Source organism: Panthera leo, chromosome A1, assembly GCF_018350215.1.
Source record: "Panthera leo isolate Ple1 chromosome A1, P.leo_Ple1_pat1.1, whole genome shotgun sequence".
In the NCBI taxonomy this organism is placed as follows: Eukaryota; Metazoa; Chordata; class Mammalia; order Carnivora; family Felidae; genus Panthera; species Panthera leo.
The window spans coordinates 140,401,251-140,425,260 of record NC_056679.1 but is presented as its reverse complement, the minus strand read 5'-3'; the positions used below and the strand labels follow the sequence as shown (position 1 = coordinate 140,425,260).

Here is a 24,010-nt window from a genome sequence, read left to right as displayed (position 1 = left end):
AAAGAGCAGTAAGGAAGGGGGCACAATATGAAACTGGAGCAGCTGTAAGAACCGGACCATACAAAGCTTATGAGCCCTTGTAAGAGTCTGGTCTTTATTCTATGAGAATTGCGATAATACTGAGTGGTTTTCAACGGGGTTGGCCAGAACAGTTGAGAGTTTTGAAGAAATTCATTTGACTATGATACAGATGATAAAGGATTAAATGGGCAAGAGGATTGAGGAAACCAGTCAGAGAGCACTGCAGTAATCTAGCAAGAGAAGTCAGAAGGCTTCAGGAGGTTCGTGGCGGGATAGAGGTGAACATAGAAGAGATATTTAGGAGAATGATGAGCTGGAAACAGGGAGATACTCACGCACACACATACAGAGAGATCAAAAGAGCAAATGTAAGTGAAGGACAGAATTTTAAACTCATGAGTAAAAGCATTAACTGAACAGTTTCTTTGAGCACATTATTAGTTGCCTGATCTCCATCCCCCAAAGTGACCCTACCGCACCAGTTAAAGCATGGTGGGTGCTCAAGAAACTATAAAATCAACAGTGTTTAGAACACATGTATCTTAGGCATACGTTCTACGCTCATTTTATCTACTGAATACCGCTTAATCTTATTTAACAGGTTTACTAAGCACTTCTCCAAGTTAGTCTGGTCAAAGGAACTTTTCTTTGTAACGGCTTTAATAAGGTACAGCTTATATACCATACATTTACCCTTTTAAAGTCCGCAATTGAGTGATTTTCAGTACAGAGTTATGCAACCATCGCCACAATCAATTTTAGAACACTTTTGTTCCTACAGTAACTATACAATAATCAGTCACTCTCCATCCCCTCTATTCTCCCAGGCCTAGGCAACCAATGGTCTACCATCTGTCTCCATGGACTGGCCTTTTCTGGACACTTCATATATATGGAATTATATAATAAGTGGCTTTTTGTGTCTGCCTTCCTTCACTCAGTATATTTTCAGCGTCCGCTCAGGTTGAAGTCTGTATCAGTATATTAATTCACTTTTTTGAAAGGTTTTCTTTTTAGTAATCTCTTCACCCAACGTGGGACTCCAACTTACAACCCCAAGATTAAGAGTTGCACACTCAGCCAACTGAGCCAGAACATTAGTTATAATTGATTAGCCTACACGAACCTACATTTGCTATAACTGATGAACCTATCATCATCATCCAAATTCCACAGTTTACATAATGGTTCACTGTTGGTTTTGGACAAATGTATAATGACATTTATCACTGTGGTGTCATACAGAGTATTTTCACTACACTAAAAACTCTCTGTGCTCTGTCTATTCATCCTCCTTTCCCAACTGCTGATATTTTTACTGTCTCCATAGTTTTGCCTTTGCTAGAAAGTCATAGTTGGAATCGTATAGGATGTAGCCTTTTCAGATTGGCTTTTCTTTGCTGTATACATTTAAGGTTCCTGTACGTCTTTTCATGGCTTGATAGCTTTTTTTTTTTTTAGCAAAGAATAATATTCCACTGTCTGGATATGCCACAGTGTATTTATTCATTCACCTACTGAAGGACGTCACGGTCACATCCAACTTTGCCTATTATTAAAAAAAGTCTTTTGACATCCATACACAAGTTTTTGAGTGGACCTAAGACTTCACTCCCTCCGTTAAATAATAAGAGCACAACTGCTGGATAGCATGATAAGAGTATGCTTGGTTTTTTAACAAACTGCAAGTGACTATACCACTTTGCATTTCCATGAGCAATGAGAGTTCCAGTTGCTCCAAACCCTCACAGCATTTGGTGTTGCCAGTGTTTCATATTTTGACCATTCTGATAATTGTACAGTGGTATTTTATTTTGCACTTCCTTGATGACACATGACGTGGAGCATCTTTTCCTATATTTATTTGCCATCTGTGTATCTTCTTCAGAGATGTGTCTGTTAAGGTTTTTAGCCTATTCTTTAACCTAGTTGTTTTCTTATTGTTGAAGTTTTAAGAGTTTTTTTTTTTTAATTTTTTTATTATTTATTTTTGAGACAGAGAGAGACAGAGCATGAATGGGGGAGGGGCAGAGAGAGAGGGAGACACAGAATCAGAAGCAGGCTCCAGGCTCTGAGCCATCAGCCCAGAGCCTGACGCGGGGCTCGAACTCACGAACCATGAGATCGTGACCTGAGCTGAAGTCGGACGCTCAACCAACTGAGCCACCCAGGCGCCCCAAGAGTTTTTAAATATCTTATATAACAGTTCTGTATGAGACAGGTCTTTTACCTAGTATATTTTATACCAGCCTGTGGACTGTCTTCTCATCCTCTTGACACTTCCTTTTGTGAAGCAGAAAGTTTTAATTTTAATGAAATCCAGCTTACTCACTTTTTTTCTTTCATGCCATTGGTGCTCTATCTTAAAAGTCACTGCTATACTGAATTTCATCTAAGTTTTCTCCTTTGTTATCTTTTTTTTTAATGTTTATTTGAAGAGACAGAGAGAGAGAAAGGCAGAAAGAGAGTGACAGAGAATCCCAAGCAGCCTTTGCACTGTCAGCACAGAGCCTGATGTGGGATTTGATCCCACTGATTGGGAGATCACGACCTAAGCCGAAATCAAGAGTCTGACACTTAAATGACTGAACCACCCAAGCAAACCCTCATTTGTTATCTTTTAAAAGTTTCACAGTTTTTCTTTTTATAGGTAGGTGTGATCCATTTGAGGTATTTTTTTGTGAAGGGTACAATGGTATACTTTGTGATGAGTACAATGTGTAAGGTCTAGATTCACTTTTTACATGTCCAGTTTCAGCACCATTTGGTGAAAAGGCCATCTTTGCTCCATTGTATTGGTTTGCTCCTTTGTTAAAGGTTAATTGACTATACTTTTAGGGTGTATTTCTGGGTTCTCTATTCTCTTTCACTGATCTATGTGCCTAAAGTTTCACCAATGCCACTCTCTTGATCACTGCAACTTTGTATTAAATTTGAAGTCTGGTAGTGTCAGTCCTCCAACTTTGTTCTCCTTCAATATTGTGTTGGCAATTCTAGGTCTTTTTCTTTTTTTTAAACATTTTTTAATGCTTATTTATGAGAGAGAGAGAGAGAGAGAGGAAGGGAGGAAGGGAGAGAGAGAGAATGAACCCAAGTGGGGAAGGGACAGAGCAAGAGAGGGGCACAGAATCTGAAGCAGGCTCCAGGCTCTGAACTGTCAGCACAGAGCCCAATGCAGGGCTCAAACTCATGAGCCATGAGATTATGACCTGAGCCGAAGTCAGATGCTTAACCAACTGAGCCACCCAGGTGCCCCTAGGTCTTTGGTTTCTCAGTATAAACTTTAGAATCAGGTTGTCAATATGCAAAAAGTAACTTGAGATTTTCACTGACACTGCATTGAATCTATAGATCAAGTTGGGAAGAAGTGACATTTTAGCAATACTATCTTCCTATCCATGAATATGGAATATCTATCCACTTATTTAGTTCTTTCTTCTAGTTCATCAAAGTTTTACAGTTTTCCTCATATAGATTTTGTGCATATTTTATCAAATTTATACCTAAATAATTCATTTGAGTGCTAATGTAAATGGAACTGTGTTCTTAATGTCAAATTCCACTTGTTCATTGCTGACATATAGGAAAGCAATAGACTTTTACATATAATCTTGTATCTTGCTATAATTGCTTATTAGTTCCAATTTTTAAAAAAATTCTTACTGAGTTTTCAAATAGTCAATCATGTCATCTATGAATAAACCCAGTTTTGTTTCTTCCTTTTCAATCTATATTTTCTTTTTTTTTATTATATTAACTAGAACTTCCAGTTCAAAGTTGAAAAAGGAGTGGTGAGCAGGAAGGTCTTTGCCTTGTATCTTAATGGGAAAGCTTGGAATTTCTCACCATTAAATATGATGTTTGCTTTTAGCATGTTTTTTGTTCACTGTCTTTCTCAAACTGAGGGTGTTCCCCCTTGATTCCTAGTTAACTAAGAATTTTTTTCTTGAGTAAGTTTGGATTTTGTTAAGTGCCTTTTCTGCACTGATACAGTGACATATCATGTAATTTTTCTTACTTAGCCTGTTGATGTGATAGATCACATTAAATGATTTTCAAATATGAAACAAGCTTTGCATACCTGGGATAAATCTCACTTGGTTGTGATTTATACAGTACTTTTTATACACTGTTGAATGTGATTTGCTAATATTTTTTATAGATGAATAGTATTTCATGGTAGGGATGTATCGCATTTCATTTACTCATCAGTAGATGGACATTTAGGTTGTTTCCACTTTTTGCTCCCATGAGTAATACTTCAATGACCATTTGTGTGCAGGTTTTCTGCACGCACACAGGTTTTCAGGTTTCTTTGGTATATATCTGGTAGTGGAATTGTTGGGTCATATGGTAATTCCATATTTAATTTTTTTAAGTAGCTGCCAGAATGTTTTACATTTTTTGAAATTTTATTTTACAAAGTGTGTGCAAGTGGGGGAGAGGGGCAGAGGGAGAGAGAGCATCTTAAACGGGCTCCATGCTCAGTGCACAACCCGATATGGGGCTTGATCCCATGACCCTAGCATCATAACATGAGCCAAAATTAAGAGTAGACACTCAACAAACTGAACCACCTAGGCGACCCCAGAATGTTATAAAAAGTAGCTGCACCATTTTGTAATTCAACAAGCACCTTCCCTCATCCTTGCAAACACTTGATATTGTTGGTCTTTTCGATTCTAACTATTCCAGTGTGAGGTAGTATCTCACTGTGGTTTTGCTTTGCATTTCCCTAACAACTGATGTTAAACCCCCTGTCCTGTTCTGGTGCATGTGTATCTTATTTGGTGAAATGTCACCATTACTTACCCCCAAATCACATGTATTTATACCTGTTTTCTTTTAGGAGTTTTGTAGTTGTGGTTCTCACATTTCGATTAGATTATGCATGGGATAGGGATCCATGTTCATTTTTATGCTTGACTATTTCCAGTTGCCCAAGATTATTTGTTGAAAGATGTTTTTCCCATTAAAATGTCTTGATCGATTTTTGAATTACACTAAACTTGCAATCCCGGGATAAATCCCACTTAGTGGTATATGATACTTTATTTATGTTGCTGGACTTAGTTTGCTAGTATTTTGTTGAGGATTTTTTTATTTGTACTCATAAGGCATGTAGGTCTATCATTTTTTTGAGGTATCTTTGTCTGGTTTTGGTATCAAAGAAAAAATGGGTCTTAGTAGAATGGGTTGCGAAGTGTTCCCTCCTCTTACATGTTTTTTGAAAAGCAGGCAATTTTTTTGCTTACTAACTTTACCTTTTTACTTGTTCTAAGTCTATTCTGATTGTTAATTTATTTTTGAGTCAGTTTTGATAGTTTATGTCTTTCTAGGTATCTGTCCATTTCATTTAGGTTATCTTACATATATTTGTTGGCATAGTAGTACATCACCCTTTTTATTTCTGTTAGTAGTGATATCTCCTCTGAATGATGTAGCTTTTAAATGGTTTATTATTAATTATCACAAATCTTGAAATTAATAAAGCCAAAGTTAAAGATGTAACAGACTATTACAATTTTGAGTTTTCAAAAATTCTGAATTAAAAGAATATACAAACACATCCTTCCAGTTCTTACCTCTGGAACCAAAAAGAGGCACAACAACAGAACCTACACATTTTTAGTTTAAGTACACCGAATCAGTTCTGAGCTGAACTAGAGACAGATCCTGGCTAAGCTTACACATTCTAAGTTTACCAGTTAGAAGAAACTCAGTATTTTAAGTCAACCACACTCACATGAACACCTGCACATGCATGCACTATAATAAACCCAATATGACAAATTCCTAAGGCATTAGCATTGTAAAAGAATCATGTACCAAACCCTTTGAATTTTTTGGACAGAGACTAATTCACCCTTTCATTTATTTCTTGAGTTTAGGACCATCAGAATTCTGTGTACTATGCTTTCTGAAATCATAGCTCACATATTAATATGTATCTATTAACGGCCACATTTTTACAGACTCCACTTCCAAAAATCAGGTTCCCTAAAAGTCACCAAAAATGTTCAGATGTTAATAAGATTCATAAATACATATTACATCTAATCTATTCTTGTAAAATAAACTAATAAAGTCACCTTAGAGGGAAAGTTGTATATTTCATAGTCTTTTCTTTCAATGAAACTATTCTTAGGAAACTTTCTTCAAAAAACCTGGGCTAATTGTTACTCTGACTTCTCTAAAACAAAATTCAACTACAAAGGTTTGAAAACACTGTGACAAGCTGTCAAGCTGTATTGATACATTCGATACATTCAGGAGAAAACTATGCTTATCACCATACACCTAACTGGCACTATTAAGTTTACAGAACACTTTTGCCTTTTATATTTTAGGTGATTTTTAGAGCAGGGGCAGGGGTGGGAATCAGGTAGGGCAGGTGGCACTAACATCCTTTTTATTTTTTTTTTAATTCACGCATTTTTTAAAGTAGTATTTAAATCTAGCTGTACATTAGAAACTCCTAGATTTTTTTTTTTTTTTTTTTTTTTTTGAGAGAGACAGAATGCAAGTGGGAGAAGGGCAGAGAGTGAGGGAGAGAGACAGAATCCCAAGCAGGCTCCACACCGTCAGTGAAGAGCCCACTGTGGGGCTTGAACTCCTGAACCACGAGATCATGACCTGAACTGATGTCGGACACTTAACCGACTGAGTCACCCCGACGCCCCTAATTTACGCATTTTATGACACAAGAAAAACTCATTACTGTGCTAACATGTTTATCATCCCATTACAGAGGAGACAAAACCGAAGTTCCCACAGGTTAAACAATGTGGCCAAGGTCACACAGCTCCTAAGTGGTAATGCTGGGACCAGGAAATCCACTCCGCTGACCTCTCCCCAGTATGACACTGCTTCTCATTTAGAAAAAGTAAGAGGCAAAAATTTAGAACTCAACATGTGTGTAAGGAGAAAGTTTCTCATTACTCTTCCTAAACTTTTTCTTTGAAAGCATGTTTATTTGGAATATTTATGAGCCACTCTCTGTATCGAACTTTATTATCAACAACTTGACTAAAAGCATGTTTTTAATAATCTTAGGCTGATATTGAGTCTTCAGTGACCTGCCACCTGTCAACTTCACATATTTTAGAATCTTTAAAAGTATTCTTCAGAGCTTAGAGCTACGAGACACTGTTAAATTATTAAACAACCCTGAGAAATCCCCTTTCAAGTGATTCTGAGGCCAAATTAGTTCATGTGTCACCGAATTCTCTTCCACACAGCACTTGATAAAAAGCCTCATTCCTCCAGCTCAATAGATAGCTATTTAACAGTGATTAGAGATCATTAACACCAATGACCATTACCCCAATGTTTATTTCTATATACTTAACAAAGCTAGAACATACCATCTGTCCAAGGAATGATACTGTTACTCAATCACAGCACAAAGCACTAAATCAGAATCTAACTCATGGCATATGGACATTGGAGTATTCACCCAGCACAGGACAAAGTTCTTGTGGTTCCCCGATAGAGAGGCCTAAGGGCAAATGAGTTTATCTTCACTTTCTCCTCAGAGAACCCAATGTTTAAATGGAGACTGCAGTCATAAACTTACTCTCTAGCTTAGTGACCGATGGACTTCAGTTCAAAATGATACTGTCCTATACAGTATTTATAATTACTGGGGTTTGGGGTGACAAAAATATCTGAGGAAGCTCTGGGAAAAAGGAAGTTCAAGTACACTCATCATGATGAGCACTGAGTAATGTATAGAACTGCTCAATCACTATACTGCACACCTGAAACTAACTGTATGTTAACAAAACTGGAATTAAAATTAAAAACTTAAAAAAAAAGAAGTTGATTTAAGTCTTTGCTGTGCCCTCACTTCCAAATCAGTGAGATGAGGAATTTGAAATAATCTGCAACTGGCCCAGAGATTTCCTGGGAGAACGTAAGCAAGAAAAAGAAATAGTTGCCTCCCTCCTAGGGCCTTGACCCTGGCTGTGGCAGCAACTTTTTCTCAATTCCGCCTGACCATTTACAAAAAGACAGGTGGTTCTTCTCCACTTACACTGATACCAATAAGACTGCAAATGAGTTGTTAAAAGTATGTATCCCAGGGGCACCTGGGTGGCTCAGTTGGTTGAGCGTCCGCCTTTGGCTCAGGTCATGATCTCACGGTTCCTGAGTTCAAGCCCTACATCGGACCCTCTGCTGTCGGCACAGAGCCCATGTCAGATCCTCTGTTTCCTTTCTCTCTGCCCCCCCTCTCTCTCCAAAATAAGTAATAAAACATTTTTTAAAAAGTATAGTATCCCAAAGTTTATCCAGGAGAAGGTACACAGATAGACTGCATTGGGATCTTACCTTTTGGCTTCCTCTAGATGGCACAGATATTCATAAGCAATGTTCTGCCTCCTCCTCTCATCCATCTCCTCTGCAGAGAGCCTTTCATCATCCACAATAGCTAGAAATAGAGGAAAGCATCACATTACTTATAAGGGTAGTGTTCATCAAATAAACACTTGAGACAAAAACCCGAAAAAATACAGGCAATTCAACACTGAACACTAAGAGACAGAGATATTTAAACATCAGAAAAATAGAAAGATTTGCCTTTGGATTTTACAATATGTCAATGATAGCAAAAATTTAAAAATGCAATACTGAAGTACAGGTTAAAATTACTAAAAAGGATGAGAACAGCCATCATATATCATAGACTTGGTGCCAGAGAATTTTGATGGCCTCAAATCCATTAAAGCATGGTCCACTCCCAACAACTTTCCTTAACAAGCTTGTAGTATTGGTCCAGTGGCTCAGCTTGGACCTTCGTGGAAATTCTGAATTTTAACAAATAATCTACAAGGACCAGTGTTTACCCACTTCTAAAGGGAATTAAAGCTTCTCATCCAATGCAAACCCTAGGTTACAGATGCCAAAGTCTCTAAGATTCGTGCTTCACCTGTATCTTGGCCTTTATGAGGCTAACCTTCGTGGTCAAAAGGTATCCAGAAGAACAAAACAGACATCAATTGAGCAGTTTTTAAGCCCCACACTCTTTATTCCAATACAAATATACTTTACAAACTTCCACAATTCAGCTTTACTTTTCTGCAGAGAATACGGCCTCCCCATTTCCTGAGTGTACTTCGCCTGCCCACTGTCTCAACAGTACTCAAGAGCCTCACGGGTCACATCTGCCAACTCTTGGCTGTTCATTTACATGACAAAGAACTCAATTCTGATAGCTATAAAGTAAATTTGGTTTCTAGTTTGTTACATTATTCATCTAATGAACACGTTGGGGGGGGGGGGCAGGGATGTATGGTCATATGGGGCAGGAATATGAATTTTTTTTTGTTCCCTAGCCACCAGCTCCAATCAGCCAATTCATAAATGAGACCCCTGGTTCCAAGCAGAAGCATTAAGGTGACCCATCCATCCCTCAGAAAGGCCAATCCCATGCCGTACTGAGGAAGAGTCCAAAATATCATCTTAGCAGACAAGAGGAATTAAGATAAAATTTTGTAATCTTACTGGATCAAGTAATATGCTAAATATTTTCCCGGCAAAAATAATACCTCAAAGAACTCAAAAATGACTAAACTTATATCAATATAAAACATGACAGAATACCATAAACACATAAATATATGCTTGATGCTTATTGAGCATTTACTTTGTTTCAAGTCCTTAGGCAATGTTTTCTATGAACTGCCTCATTTACAGATGTAAATGACACGATGAGGCAGGTAATGTGTCCCACTTTACAGTTGAGCAAATGGGCTGTGAAGCCATTTGCCCACGTGAAAAGTAGAAACATTAGGGCTAGACATGTGTGGATGGGAGGATGGGGGTGGGGGGAAGAAATACGGAAGAACTTAGAGAAACGTGTCTGTTTATAGAGGAGGAAGAAAAGGAACCTGAAGAAGGAGGGGAGATGTGGAAAGGCACCAGGACAGGCTTGGAGAGAACCACACTAGGGCAAAAGAAGCAGGAGCCTCCACACATTCCATCACCTTCTTCCTGTCCTCCCTTTCTACCACTCCCCATGTCTCAGTGTGGTTTCATTGCTTGAAACAGACCAATGGTACCAGTGAGGGTCAACAAAGATGTGTGTTCATCAAAATCATCTTCTTTTTCTTAATAAACTCAATCAGATCTAAACTTTAGAAGAGAACTTTCAAATTTAGGAAAAGTACCAAAGCTCTGGAACAACCCTCCCCTGCACCTCTACCCCAAGACTGCAGGCCTTCAACGTGTCTCCCCTAGACTCTTCTGACAGCCCTCCGACAGCCTCCCAGCCACCACCCCTCCCCCACTCATCGTCCTCACCACCACCAGAAGCACCTTTCAAACACAGTCCTGCTCATTTCGCTCTCCTTCTCCAAACCTTTGATGGATCCCCATGTGCTACAGAACAAAGGTCTAGAAGACCTTCCCACCTTCTCCAACGTGAAACCTGAATTCCATCCACTCCTTCCAGGCAGTGCTGTGTGCCAGGACCACAACACCACATTCTAGGTTGGAGTGCTTCTGCTCTCCACCTTCCCTCTGCCCTGGAAAGCCATTCTCCCACCTCCGTGTCTTACATCTTCTCAAGCAAAATTCTGTAGATCTGCAAGTCAGGATCCATCTACCTTCCTCAGCACTTTGGTTCACCTTTTTATTACATCACTCATCACAGAAGCTCAGTCACGTCTCCCCCTACGAAATGGGAATTCCTTGCAGGAAAAGACTCTTAACTCATCTGCATGTCCCCATTACATTTATCATGGTTCCTTGCATGCAGAGAACAAACATTTCTGAAAAAATGCCTTTGTTAAGTGAGCTGACCCTCACCCCATAATGAATACACTTCTCAAATTATGATTTTCGTATCCCAAGTTTTCCTAGAAGGTACCTGGCATGCCCACATATCGTCACCTAATCTTCCACCTCCAGGGCTCCTAACACGTCATCCCCCGGACACCTCGTGATTGCCAATCTCTCATTTTAACTTCAGTCTAAAGACGGTTTTCCATTCCTGACAGAGCATTTTCATCTCATAGTACGTTCAGATACATTAAAGCTTGAAAACAATATAAAACTCCTAGTATGAATCCGCATGATGATGCTACCTTCCCAACTTTTAAGTATGAGTGCAGGGGTCACATTCAAAAGGAGACATTCTTACTGCCACCTTCCTTTTTGGCTATGAATTCCTTCCACCTCAACAAACCGACCCAGGAGGAAAGAGAAGCCTTAGCAGTACTTGGTCCCGAGGTCTCAACCCCCCAACTCCTTCCACAAGCCATGCAAGAATCCACCAGTCCAGGAGAGCTGCAGAGAGGCTCTTAAACTGTGACATCACCCCCATCCAAAGGGAAGACTTAACGTTTGAATTAACACACACACATATATGCCACAAAGCGTTAAAGTGCAATCCCAAAGTATTGGCCCCAGCTGATAGAATTCTGCCTATCTTGATGGCTCAACTCCATCATCACTTCCTTCCCAAAGTCCCCTGTTTGTAGCCACTCAAAATGTGCTCTCTCCTGGCACCTCCTATATCGTTTCATTTCATAGGCAACTCCTACAAGACACAGTTATGTTCTCACCATGCCCAGCTCACTACCCTGCACAGGCTACGTGCTCCATAGAATATATGCTACACAATCTCTCATCAGGAATGATTAACACAAGGACTCTAAAATATCTATGTGGGTAGTTTTATTTGCCTACTTACCCCGAATACAAGAAGGGTATGGTCACCGATGGAGCAAGTCCAGTAACATTTCACACACCTCGCTTACCTAATGTTCAATTTATAGATTCTATGGATCAGGCATGAGCCAAACCACCAGGGATAGGGCAGTGAACAAAACAAAACATGTTTGCCCTCGTGGGGCTTCCTTTAACACATCCCTTCCTTCCCTTCTGATCTGGCCCACCGGGTCACACATCTGGCCACTGCCCTTTCAACCACATCCACTTCAGCCTCACCTTCTTTCCTTCGTGACGTATGGTCAAAGCACATGTTATGGTTATGAGCATAAAAATGTCTTAATCACAGCAAAAGTAGATCCTTCTGGACCACAAAGGTTGTCTGCAACTATCTCTGCATTATTTAACATTTACTAAGTAGCAACTTCTGATAAGAACCACAGGCATGGATAATAACACTGCCATTTAAAGAGTCATCATGGAACTGATTAACTAATTCACTTAAGCATGACTTTACCACCCATAAATCACTCTTCCATGTTATTCTGTGGTTCTCCTAATCACTCTGAGAAGTAGGCACTGCCTCCTTCTAGGAAACAGCGGTCATGTAAGGGAAAGGGATGGCATGTAGTTACTTGCTGGGTCAATGGCTGAGCCATGGCTGGAAACCAGTTCCCTGAACACAGCAGCCCCTACCCTTGCCCAGTGCCGTGCTGCTGCTAGATCTGAGTGAGCCAGGACAGGACAGGTTCTGGTCACTGCCAAACCCAAGAGCAGACCATTTATGTGCCTTCAGAATTGCTTTCACCTTAAAACAGCTTGACTAACTGCAATTTCCTCTGAAGTTCATCTTTACTTGCTGCCTTGAACCCTAAGAGACACAAAGATATTGCAAAGAACTTCCAGAAATATTAGCAGCTCACAAAATTCCTCTTGTAACATTAGCAGATGCTGGCTCCAAGATGGCATTTTAAAGCACTAACATTCTACAGCAATCACATTATAGGGCTTATTCAGAGATCTAAGGAGCACAGTAAGTGTTGGTAGAGAAGGTGCTGAAGTAGAACTCTAAGTCATGGAAGGAAACTTGAGTTCATTTTCCAAAGAATACCCACAAAATCTAATGTAAAAATAGCCCAGAGACCTGCTTCATTAAGGAGTTTGCCTGGTCGCTTGTTAATTTCAGCTGCCCTATTTGCTCCCTTCACACATAGACACAACAAAGCCACCATCTCCTTGGTATTAAAATCCATTCACTTGTTCAACAGATATTTGAGTGGCTGCTTTGTGTCAGTCTGTTGTACAGACTGGATATAAAGTGACAATTATGATACACAAAGTCCCTCAAAAAGCTTTTACTAGAGTTAAACAATTTTAAGTTTGACATAACTGCGGGATGCTTAGATAGGTGTGTGTCGGGGGGTGGGGGGGGGGTGCCTTGGTGGCTCAGTGGGTTAAGTATCTGACTCTTGGTTTGGGCCCAGGTCATGATCTCACAGTTCAGGAGATCAAGCCCCACATCAGGCTCCCTGCTGACAGTGTGAAGCCTGCTTGGGATTGTCTCTCCCTCTCTCTCTGTCCCTCCCCTAGCCTCTCAAAAATAAATAAATAAACTTAAAAGAAAAGATAGGTAGGGATATACTCCCTCCAGTGGAGAGCGGGTCTGCAAGAATCACAAAAATCAGAGTGCCTGTGTGGCTTGGTTGGTTAAACGTCCGACTTCGGCTCAGGTTATGGTCTAGCAGTCCGTGAGTTTGAAGCCCGCATTAGGCTTTGTGCTGACAGCTTGGAGCCTGGAGCCTGCTTCGGATTCTGTGTCTCCCTCTCTCTCTGCTGTCCCCCATTTATGCTGTCTCTTTCCAAAAATAATTTTGGAATTTTATGAAATGGTATTATTTAAAACATGTCCCTTTAAGGGGAAACAGGTTAAAAATATGGCATGAAGCACTAATTCATAGAAACATGCTAGACTTTAGCATTTTATATACAATTATTCTGGGTGACTCAAAATTTCTGAAAGGAACCCTGAGAATCTTAAGTCCTAAATGTGTAATTCAACTCAAATGTCTACTGACCCACCTTTTAAGATTTGGGTCCAGTTTTTAGCTGGGAGAGTAGAGCCAAATGGTTATCTCCCCATTCTCAGAACTTAAAGAATGCTTCCAAGAGATGTATACACCAAGTAAGGAACTAGAGATAAGAGAATTGATTCCAAGACCCTAAAATGGGCAGGGGACAGGGGTTGGGATACCAAGATGAGAGAACCCCAGGTCCAAAGTTCCCAATAAAGTGAAACACTCAATAAACTTGACCCATGATATATTCTGGCTTCATACCGGGATGCTTCCTGAAGTATTTCACAGCTAGCTGATCTTAAGCTTCTAAGGATCACATGATCCAACTTCCCTAATCTTAATCTTCTTTTGAAAAACAGGCAAACCTAAGGTTGAAGCTATTAGTAACTTGAAGCATACTCTGAGGTCAAGAATCTTCAATAATGGTACAGAGCACCATGCCACGAGTTAAAAACAGTGGAAGTTTTATCAAGTCACTAAAATTATGAGACACTGAGTGCAGGGGTTCATAACTCATCCATCCCTACCAAGTGCCAGGTAAATAGTACATGCTCAATAAAAGCTGCTGAAGTGATGTGCTCAGCTTTGTGCTCGCGAGCAGAAAGGCTGTGTCCTTTCCAGGTTTAGTCCTACTAAGTCCAGTGCCCTGGTGGTAACACAGCCCTACTGTCCAGATCCTAAGGGAAGGTGAGCTCCAATGCCCGTCCTCCACACTTTTCCTAGAACTTCTCCCCTATCACACATTTCTAAGAACTCCCAAGTTACATATCAATGTACAACTTCAGAGGATATTCATGTTAGACAAGGTTGTGAGGGACTGAGGTCTCTTCCGTTAATAAGGGACTGTGGTCATGTCCTTTAATAAGCCAAAGCCCTAAATCTTCCAGCTAATCATTGGAAGAAGAATTTCCTATGTGAGGAAAGAGTAACCACTTGAAACAACACAGGTTACTTACACGAGTTAGTCTCTAACCAGACACTAATCTCATTTTTCCAGTGAGGTTATTAATGCTCAGGAGACTTAGGGAACTTCTTTGCCACAATTACTCAGGAAAAAGAAAAAAACAGTTCAGGCTTTGTGAAAATGGTTAATCCTTTTCTGCAAATATGCTTTAAATGTACACAGCTTTAAGCCCTGCATATGAAAGAGGGTTCTTTGATCTCACTTTGATACAAAAAGTTGCAAACGTGTTTCCCACAAAAATGTTATCATCCTTGAGCATTTAAAATGCCATTTGTTTCTATCAAACCTGAATCTCTAAACCCCGGACACCTTTTCAGAACAGAACCTCATTTCTAACTCTCACACAGAGAGTAAAATTAATTTCGGTCCACTGTACAAATCCAAAGAATGTCTCACTTTTTAAAAAAAATATATATATAATCTACAAATTCAAAGCAGGACATAAAGATTGTTAAGGTCCACCGTGCAGATTGGGATGGGTGGGATCTATCTAGGACTTTGCTCCATTCAGGGGAAGAATTAAAGGCAAGGATTCCTAGATTGGGGATTTATTAATCAATTACTGTTACAAAAAAATATTTGAGGGACAAAAACCACTTCTTTTGCTACCAAGTAGGCACGAGGAAAATTCCATTTGCTCATTGTCTGCTCCTACACACTTCAGCAACAGATCTCAGTAAGGAAGAAAGGGTTGTCAAGTTTCCAAGGCCAATTTAAAATTTTTAGCTCCAACAGTTAAAATTACAGAAGGAATTGTAAAACCTTTAGTTTGGATGAGATTCTACTATTTGAAAAGAGGAGAAAGGAATTCAACTCCTACTTGTCTATGAACTTTTCATGCTTAAGATGGTCAGTGCAAATGTTTCCTATTATGTAGAACTAGTCCTAAAATTATTCTCCCTGTTCTCTATAGATAATGAACATTTAGGGAGGCAGGTATTTACCTTAACTTTAATGACCCCAATGCGAACAATGATATTTTATTATTGTTAAACAGATGTAGCAGGTTATATAATGACAGCTCCCTGGGCTTGCTCTCAGGGAGTACCAAGTCACTGCTAACACCTTGTCCTTATTCTCTCAAAAACTACCTCAAACAAACCAGAGTATCAGAGATTTCTACAAAGCTGTTTGAGCTTTAGAAGACAATAGGATACTGAGTCTTGGTCTATTTTTTCTTTTACTATTAGGAGAAAATAAATCACAAATACTTCAAGGCTAAGTGCAGGAAAACAAAACAACCTCTTGGTTTTGAATAGGTGTTTTTCCTGCACATTCCATACGCATGCATTATTTCTTGCATTTCTCTAATCGGCATAAACTGTGATACATACATGAAAAGTAGTGGAGGGAAGGGACTAAGACTTAATAAGCACTTTCTACGTGCCAGATATGTTACATATACTATCTCAGTCCCTGCTTCCCCCTTTGTGATAGGAATTTGGATGTGTACTTTTCCAGTGGGAAATAAACTCAGGGAGGTTAGGTAATTCAAAGATCATGAAGACAGGTAAACGGCAGAACTGGGATTCCAAACAACGCTGATTCCAAAGTTTTCAACTACACTCTTCTTTCTTGAGTGGTCTTTCAACTCACTTGAGTTGAACCACTCTTGAGTGGTCTTTCAACTACCCTCAAGCGTCACTGCCTCCCTGCAACCATTTGATGACTGGCCCAGCAGCCATTAGGCTTTTCTGAGGGTGTTTTTAATGGTATTACTGATATCTTACTAGTCAGCAAATAGATTTATGTGACTTTCTTTTCTTTCTACTGTAAGCCATATAAATTAGTGCTATTTTGAATGAGCAAAGAAAGTAAAATCAGAGGCTTATTTGTTAGAGATGCAGTAATGTCAAAGATAGTCCAATGAAGGGAAGAATATTAAGATACTATTCAGCATTGCCAAATTAGACTTATCAGAACGTAAGGGCAATAACAAGAGCAAAACAAAAACAAACACGTCAGTGACGCTGCTTATGTAACACACAAGCAAAGTCATATGATCAATAAATGCTGGGAACACACCGGAGAAAATCAAACATTTTTATCTCAGGCACCCTCCTTTATTCTACTCCTCTGTCCCCGCAAAAGGCGAGTTTCTGACTACACTGACAAAGACACCTGATGAAAAGGTGTGAGTGAGTGGAAAGGGAAGTGGCTGTGGGGTAAAATATGCCTGTAATACTGTCACATTCAGTCATGGATCAGTTAACTAGATACTCAGTTTCACCATCTGTAGCATGGGAATAATGCTACCTGCCCCATGAAGCTCCTTTATGAATACTTTTAAAAAATCACATATACTTTAAATTATTTTATAGTTAGGGGTGCCTGGATGGCTCAGTTGGTTAAGCACAGGACTTCAGGTCAGGTCATGATCTCACAGTTCACGAGTACGAGCCCCGTGTGGGGCTCTGTGCTGACAGCTTGGAGCCTGAAGCTTGCTTCACATTCTGTGTCTCCCTCTGTCTCCGCCCACCCCCCCCCCCCCCCCCCCGCTCACACTCCATCTCTCTCTCTCTCAAAAATAAACATTAAGAAAATATTTTACAGTTAAACTATAATATAACCAATTATTAAAGAAGTTATAAAATATAAAGTTTATGGATATGCATAATAAAGACAACAGATAATCATTTAGTTTTTCAAGGATAATTGATTATACTCAATTTTCTCCTCACTCTGGCTTTAGTGCATATCTCTGATATAACTTGCAAACTGAATGTATCTGAAGTTACATAAATTGAAAAAAAGCAAAATTTGAATTCTTCTTATGTATACACACACTGGATGTATATATTCAGTATATATGTATATACGTATATATCCAGTATATATATGTACATAAATACATATGTATATATGTATACATATATATATAGTGGGTATATATTTGTAATTTAAATAATATAAGGTTATGTTATTATATGAACTATAATTAAGGGGGGGGGAGGGAAAATGCCTACAAGGAAATACCAAATGTTAAAGCACTTGTTCTTAAAAGGAGTGAGCTGGGGTTTTTTCATTAACTTTTTTGATTCACAGACATTTTCCAGATACTCCATACCACTGATGTGTACTGTTTTAGTAATGGAAGATTAAATTTGTTTTAAATTTTTTTTTAACGTTTATTTATTTTTGAGACAGAGAGAGACAGAGCATGAACGGGGGAGGGCTAGAGAGAGGGAGACACAGAATCTGAAACAGGCTCCAGGCTCTGAGCTGTCAGCACAGAGCCCGACGCAGGGTTCGAACTCACGGACCACGAGATCATGACCTGAGCCGAAGTCGGCCGCTCAACCGACTGAGCCACCCAGGCACCCCAGATTAAATGTGTTTTAATGTTCAGTTGCAGAAAAATAAGAAAATGAGGAACAAGCCTTAATGCCAATTCTGCTGGGAAGCATGCCTTCCATGCACTAATTGCTCCATTGCTCCATAACTTTTAGAGAAGGATCCGCCGACACTGAAAATGGGCAACAAATATTAATAGGCTTAACGAGGAAAAAAGATCACACAAGTTCCAAGATGGCAGACAGGAAGACGACTAATGCCAGGATCTTCTGTCTGAAGGCTCCACCTGCCTAAACGATTGGGTGTGACAAGCTATCTGAGGCAACAGACAGGGTAAGCCCAGAGTGAAATAGAATGAATGGAAGGGGACCTAATCTGAAGAATGAAAAGGCGGCTCCAACATGCCTGTGTGACATGAAACCTCCTGAGTCTGAATTACAGACAAGACAGAAAAAGGCAGTGATGTTTTCCAAGGGCAGAATTTGGCAACAGAATGAACAGGATGAAGAAAAGCATGGTACGGGGGAAGAAAAAGGAAGCCAAGGAGTAGCCAACTCCTTTTGCGACTTCAGATGGTGGAGGTGGAAATGGCTCAGCACCAGTAAGTCATGCTAATATGCCAATTCACATAAAGGCAAGTTTGTACAATTAAAGAGAAAAAAAAAAAGTGGAAGCATCCCACTGTTCTAGCAATATACTAAGGAGCCAACTTTCAATCTGAACGTATATTTAGAAGTTTAATATAACAGACTCAATTAGAAGGCTATGATGTAGAACAGAAGGGCACTATTAATGCAAGCATATGCTGTTTGTTAGTGAGTGTGAATTAACACATGATTCAGGACAGTCAATTTTCTAGCTATGCCAAAAACTCAGCTCTCAAATGGATCATACCGTGCAAACGGAGATATTCTGACAATACAGTCACGGATCGAGAATACATTTCAACCTGATTTTTGGGCTAACACAATTTAGGCTAGTTATCGTAACCAAGAAGTTTCTCTGTTTATAAGAAGGACATGAAAATCACCACCAGTCCACACATTTCAGGTCTGCATGAAATCAGACCCATGAGAAATCATGTGACACCACCCACGGGGCCAGTATCAGGCAGCAGGACTTGAACCAATTAAATCAGGCTCTTCTGTCTCATAGCAGTCCTGTACATTTATAAAGTGTTACCATGAAAATTATCTCATACCATTCAAAGAGCCCCATCAGAGAGATGGACAAGTAAAAATTACTTCCACTTGACTAAGACTAAAATGGTTTAAGTGCTTTGCTCCAGGTCTCAGAGCTAGATTACAGAGCTGGTTTGTTCTTATAAACCAACACTTGGCTTATGTTTAGTTTTCAGCAAACTTTTGGAGGTACCCTATTATAGGAAAGAAAAAGTATTTTTATTCTTTTATGTCAACAGTACAGGGAGCAGTAGGAGGAAACAGAATGGCTGAGGTGGGAAGGGAGTGGAGTTGGCAAGAGTGGGTGAGGCCAACGTCAACTCTGCAGGCTGAAGAGAATGTATACAAACCATGATTTTGTAAACTTCTTGAGAAGTGTATAAAATACCCTGGGAACGGCTCTCTTGTGGGAAAGAATTTACCCCACTTGGGCAACAAAGCTGAAAATATTTTGGTTTTGGCTTGTTGCGTGCTTTTTGTTCGAACACGCAGTACGAGGTCCCAAGTTTAGAAAAGTGGATGTTCTTGTAAGCGCAACGAACGACACTGAGATTTTCACATATTATGCTCCCTTAGTCCAAAACTCAAAAGCTTTATACAACAGTCAGGACAGCAAGCGCATGAAACAGAATTCATGCTCTTCTGCTTCAGACTTAAATTAATAACTGGTCTCCCTCTGGCATTTCTTTCTTGGCTGGGGAACGGACCATGGTACCGTACGTAAATTGCACCACATGTCCACCGCACATGAGAGGAGACAGCCAAAGTGTGTGTCAGCCACCAAGCTCCTGAGAGGATCTGAATACAATTTCAGAATTAAGTCATCGTTTCTACTTCAGACACGAGAGCCCTATTAGCGTTTGTGCAGCACAAGTGTCCGTGATTATGAAGCCAAGTGAAGCTGGAAACTTACTATTGGTCCACTAGGTGCAAAATGCTGACAGAAAATTATGAAGATGCAGAGTGCTAAAATGCCTTCCAAATGCCTTGTAATTAAAACCAATAAATACAACAACAGAATGTGTTTCTTTTGGTATGTGGCAGTCTCTTACCGATGGCTAAATACTTACAGTGCACGTCAAGGGTAGAGAGAAGGGATGGAATAGGGTGGAAGAAAGGATTCAGTGCCCCTAATAGCTTAAAATCTAACAGAACACGTATTTAATGTGGGAGAAAAGTTAGAAAGCTCCTTTGGAAAAAGGACAAATTAATTATAAGACAAAGAACAGAAAAGCCAAGGGGAAGAGAAAAGATTATTCAATAATGGGATTATTCAGGGCCACTGTTCTCCATGACATGTGTTTGAAGTCAGGTTGTAAGAGGGGGAGAGAGGGTTGGGTGGGGAAACACAGCTAGAGAGGTAAATCACGAACAGGTAAACTGCATGGGCACTTCAAGATGCAGTCTTATGCATTATCTTTGGCCCCACTCCTTAGCCCTCAGAGTTTCCAATCAGCCCCTCACCATCCTTCCAAGGGTCTCTGAATTTCTTAAGAGGAACAGGGAGGCTCCCCAGGACTCTTGACAGCTGCTTCTAACCAGTGTAGGTGAAACGAGTACAAGTGTCTGATGACAGCGAGAAGATCACATGATAGCTCACAATCAAAGCGCAGGGCAGACTTCCATTCCATTGATAAAAGCTCTCTCAACAAAGCTAACCCGGCACATCTAATAACGCACATAATTGCAACAGAATCATACATAGTTCACTGGGCATCAGTTGTTAAAGCAGTGACATAAATCAGTGTAATTACTATTAAATACTCAAGCCAAGCTCCATAGTTTGCCAGTTCACCAGTATTCGGTCAAGAACGATTTGCTTTCCTTTGGAACGTGTTCAGCGTTGCATCCCAGGAGGCGGGGATGGAGATTAAGGAGCAAGTCCTAGATCGGCTCTTCAAAATCCATGCTTCCCACGCCCTCTCCTAGTCCACCGTCCACTGCCAACTTGATGCCTCCACTAGTCAGAGAGCCTCAAGCAGCACATTCAATGGTTTTCTGCCCTCTGAGGTGGATTCCTCTGCCATGGTCCCAGGCAGCTCCAGACCCTCTCCCATGCCAGCCTTCCTTTCCTGTTGAGATCACGCTGGAAAGAATGAGAGCTGTCTAGAAGCAGGACAAAGAGAAGAGGTCCAGAAAGAAAATGAAGACGTCTGTGAATTGCAGCATGTAGAAGCTCTCCTACGGGATTAAGTTGGCAGAGGAACCAAGAGGGAGCCAGTAGAAGCAGCTGGGGAGGCTTTGGCTCCTTCACATCCACCCTTCCGTGCCCCCCACCCCCCAGGACTCCCAGGGCAGTTTCTCGTGGCTCTAATATTATTGCATTTAACCTACAGTGATTCTATGACACTGGTATTATTTACAGTTTACAGATGTGCCAACAGAGACTTGGGACAACTGAATCATTCGCTCAAGATCACGGCTGACATGCGGGGAACGCGGTCTAGCGGCAGTCGGTGTTAACCAGCACAGTGCCTTCAGGAGATGCAAACCTGCCTTTCTAAGCCCTCTCTTGACCTCCATATACTCCTGTGTATTAATGCCTTTTATCATAAAAAAAAAAATATCCCTAAATGCAGAAGAGACTAAACACATGGAAAGAACTGGGGTGAAGAGAAGAATGCAGGGGCAGGGCTCCAAGGCCAATAAGGACAAGTTATCTAATTTCAGTGTCACTCTTTTAGAAATCATCCACTGTGCATTCCACTCCCCTATTTGTGGTTGAGTATTTGAATAGGAGTCCCCACCTCCAAATTTAGTATAGCTGGCATTGAAAGCAGACGTGTCTTGTGTACCCTGCTGGCTGCCTGGGTCTGCACCCCGCCGGCACCGGGTTTCACAGCGCAGAGGTCTCAGGCGCTGACCCAGCTCAGCTCACACTCGGCTGCACATGCGCAGGCAAATCTAGGCAGAGAAGCAGCTGGGAGGTGTGGTTCCCGGGGAACATCTCATTGGAGGCAGCGGATCTACTCATCCCATCAGCCCTCCAGCGTCTGCCCCTGCCCTGCATCAGTACCCCTCCTGGTGATCCACAGGGCTCACCGGAACTGCACATGGAATGGGAGGACGGTCTTAGTGCACGGCTACCTGCAGCATCCACTCACATTGTGGGTCCAAGAGGAACCAGAACTTCTCATCCCATCTGTTTTTCCACATCTTTTTTCAGAGCTGAACTGGTTTCATGTTGGATCCTTCTGTTCTTCATTCAAGTTATTAAAAACTCTTGGAAGGTAGATGTACTCCAATTTGGTAGATACAACTGAGCAAGCTCATTCTCTACACACTCCAGCACACGAACCAAAAAGCTCTTTGGTTCTAAGTTCTTGGCGTGAGCATACCTGTTATGAATCGCCTTTATCCTTAAAAGTAGAGTACAGTGGGAGTTCTGGTGGTGGGGGCAGGAAATACAGAATTAAGGTTTGGGTACAAGTTTTGATGGTAAACATTTTAATTAGTATCTCATTAACCAAAACATTTCCCCAAACTTCTCTAGTTAAAATATCTTTTCTAAATTTTTTATGTTTATTTTCGAGACAGAAAGAGAGAGAGGGTGGGGAGGGACAGAGAGAGACAGGAAGACACAGAATCTGAAGCAGGCTCCAGGCTCTGAGCTGTCAGTACAGAGCCTGATGCAGTGCTTGAACCCACGAACCGTGAGATCATGACCTGAGTTGAAGTCAGACGCTTAACTGAATGAGGCACCCAGGTGCCCCTCAAGTCAAAATATCTTGCTCACCCCTCTCTCTTTGAAAAGGCTAAAGCTACAACTTAACCAACACTGATTATTAGACTGGTGTTTGTTAAATAAATACCCCCAATGTTTTTATACATAAAAAAGCTTACTTTTTAAAAAACGTTTATTTATTTTTGAGAGACAGAGAGAGACAGAACGTGAGCAGGGGGAGGGGCAAGAGAGAGGGAGACAAAGACTCTGAAGCAGGCTCCAGGCTCCGAGCTGTCAGCACAGAGCCACATGCAGGGCTCGAACTCACCAGCTGTGAGACCATGACCTGAGCCGAAGCTGGCCGCCCAACCGACTGAGCCACCCAGGCGTCCCTACATAAAAAAAGCTTATTTAAAAAAAGAAATAGGATGTGGAGAATTTAGAACCCATGCACACTGCTGGTAGAAATGCAAAATGGTACAATCCCTGTAGAAAATGGTGTTTCCTCAAAAAATTAAACACAGAATTACCAGGTGATCCAATAATGCCACTTCTGGGTATACAACCAAAACAAGTGAAAGCATGGAGTTGAACAGGTACTGACATACCCACGTTCAAGGACGCATTACTCAAAATAGCTGAAAGGTGGAAGTGACCCAAGTGTCCACCAACAGAGAAATGGATAAACAAAATATGATCTATACATACAATGGAATACAAGTTGGCCTTCCAAAGGAAGGAAATTCTGACACCTGTTACAACATGGATGATCACTGAGGACATTATGCTAAGTGAAATGAGCTGTTCCAGAGAAAGATAAATACCACACAATCTCTTATGAAGCACTTAGGATATTCAAAAGCATAAACATCAAGTAGAAGGGTGGTTGCCAGAGGCTGCTGGGAGGGGGGAATGAGGAGTTGGTATTTAATGGGTACAGAGTGCCAGCTTGGGAAGACGCAATATTCTAGAGAGGGATGGTGAATATACTTAATACCACAGAACTGTATGCTTAAAATGGTTAATATGAGAATTATGTGTATTTTACCACGATTTAAAAAATGTTTACATAGCACTTTGTATAATGCCAGGCGTGGTTCTAACATCTTCGCAGATACTAACTCATTTAATCTTC

General features: G+C 40.6%; 1 protein-coding gene across 2 annotated transcripts in view; it reads right to left on the bottom strand.

Moving 5' to 3' along the window:
• IQGAP2 (IQ motif containing GTPase activating protein 2) overlaps window positions 1-24,010 on the bottom strand; it is a 294,057-nt gene that overhangs the window by 235,670 nt on the left and 34,377 nt on the right. The window contains exons 1-2 of one of the 2 annotated variants that reach the window (XM_042941443.1): window positions 22,316-22,561; window positions 8,356-8,455 (exon numbers count right to left, since the gene is read on the bottom strand). In XM_042941443.1, coding sequence (XP_042797377.1) covers window positions 8,356-8,455; window positions 22,316-22,367 — 152 coding nt within the window. In that variant the 5' untranslated portion in view covers window positions 22,368-22,561. Of the gene's footprint in view, window positions 1-8,355; window positions 8,456-22,315; window positions 22,562-24,010 lie in introns of those variants that run through there. The other variant, XM_042941451.1, reaches the window with a different exon arrangement.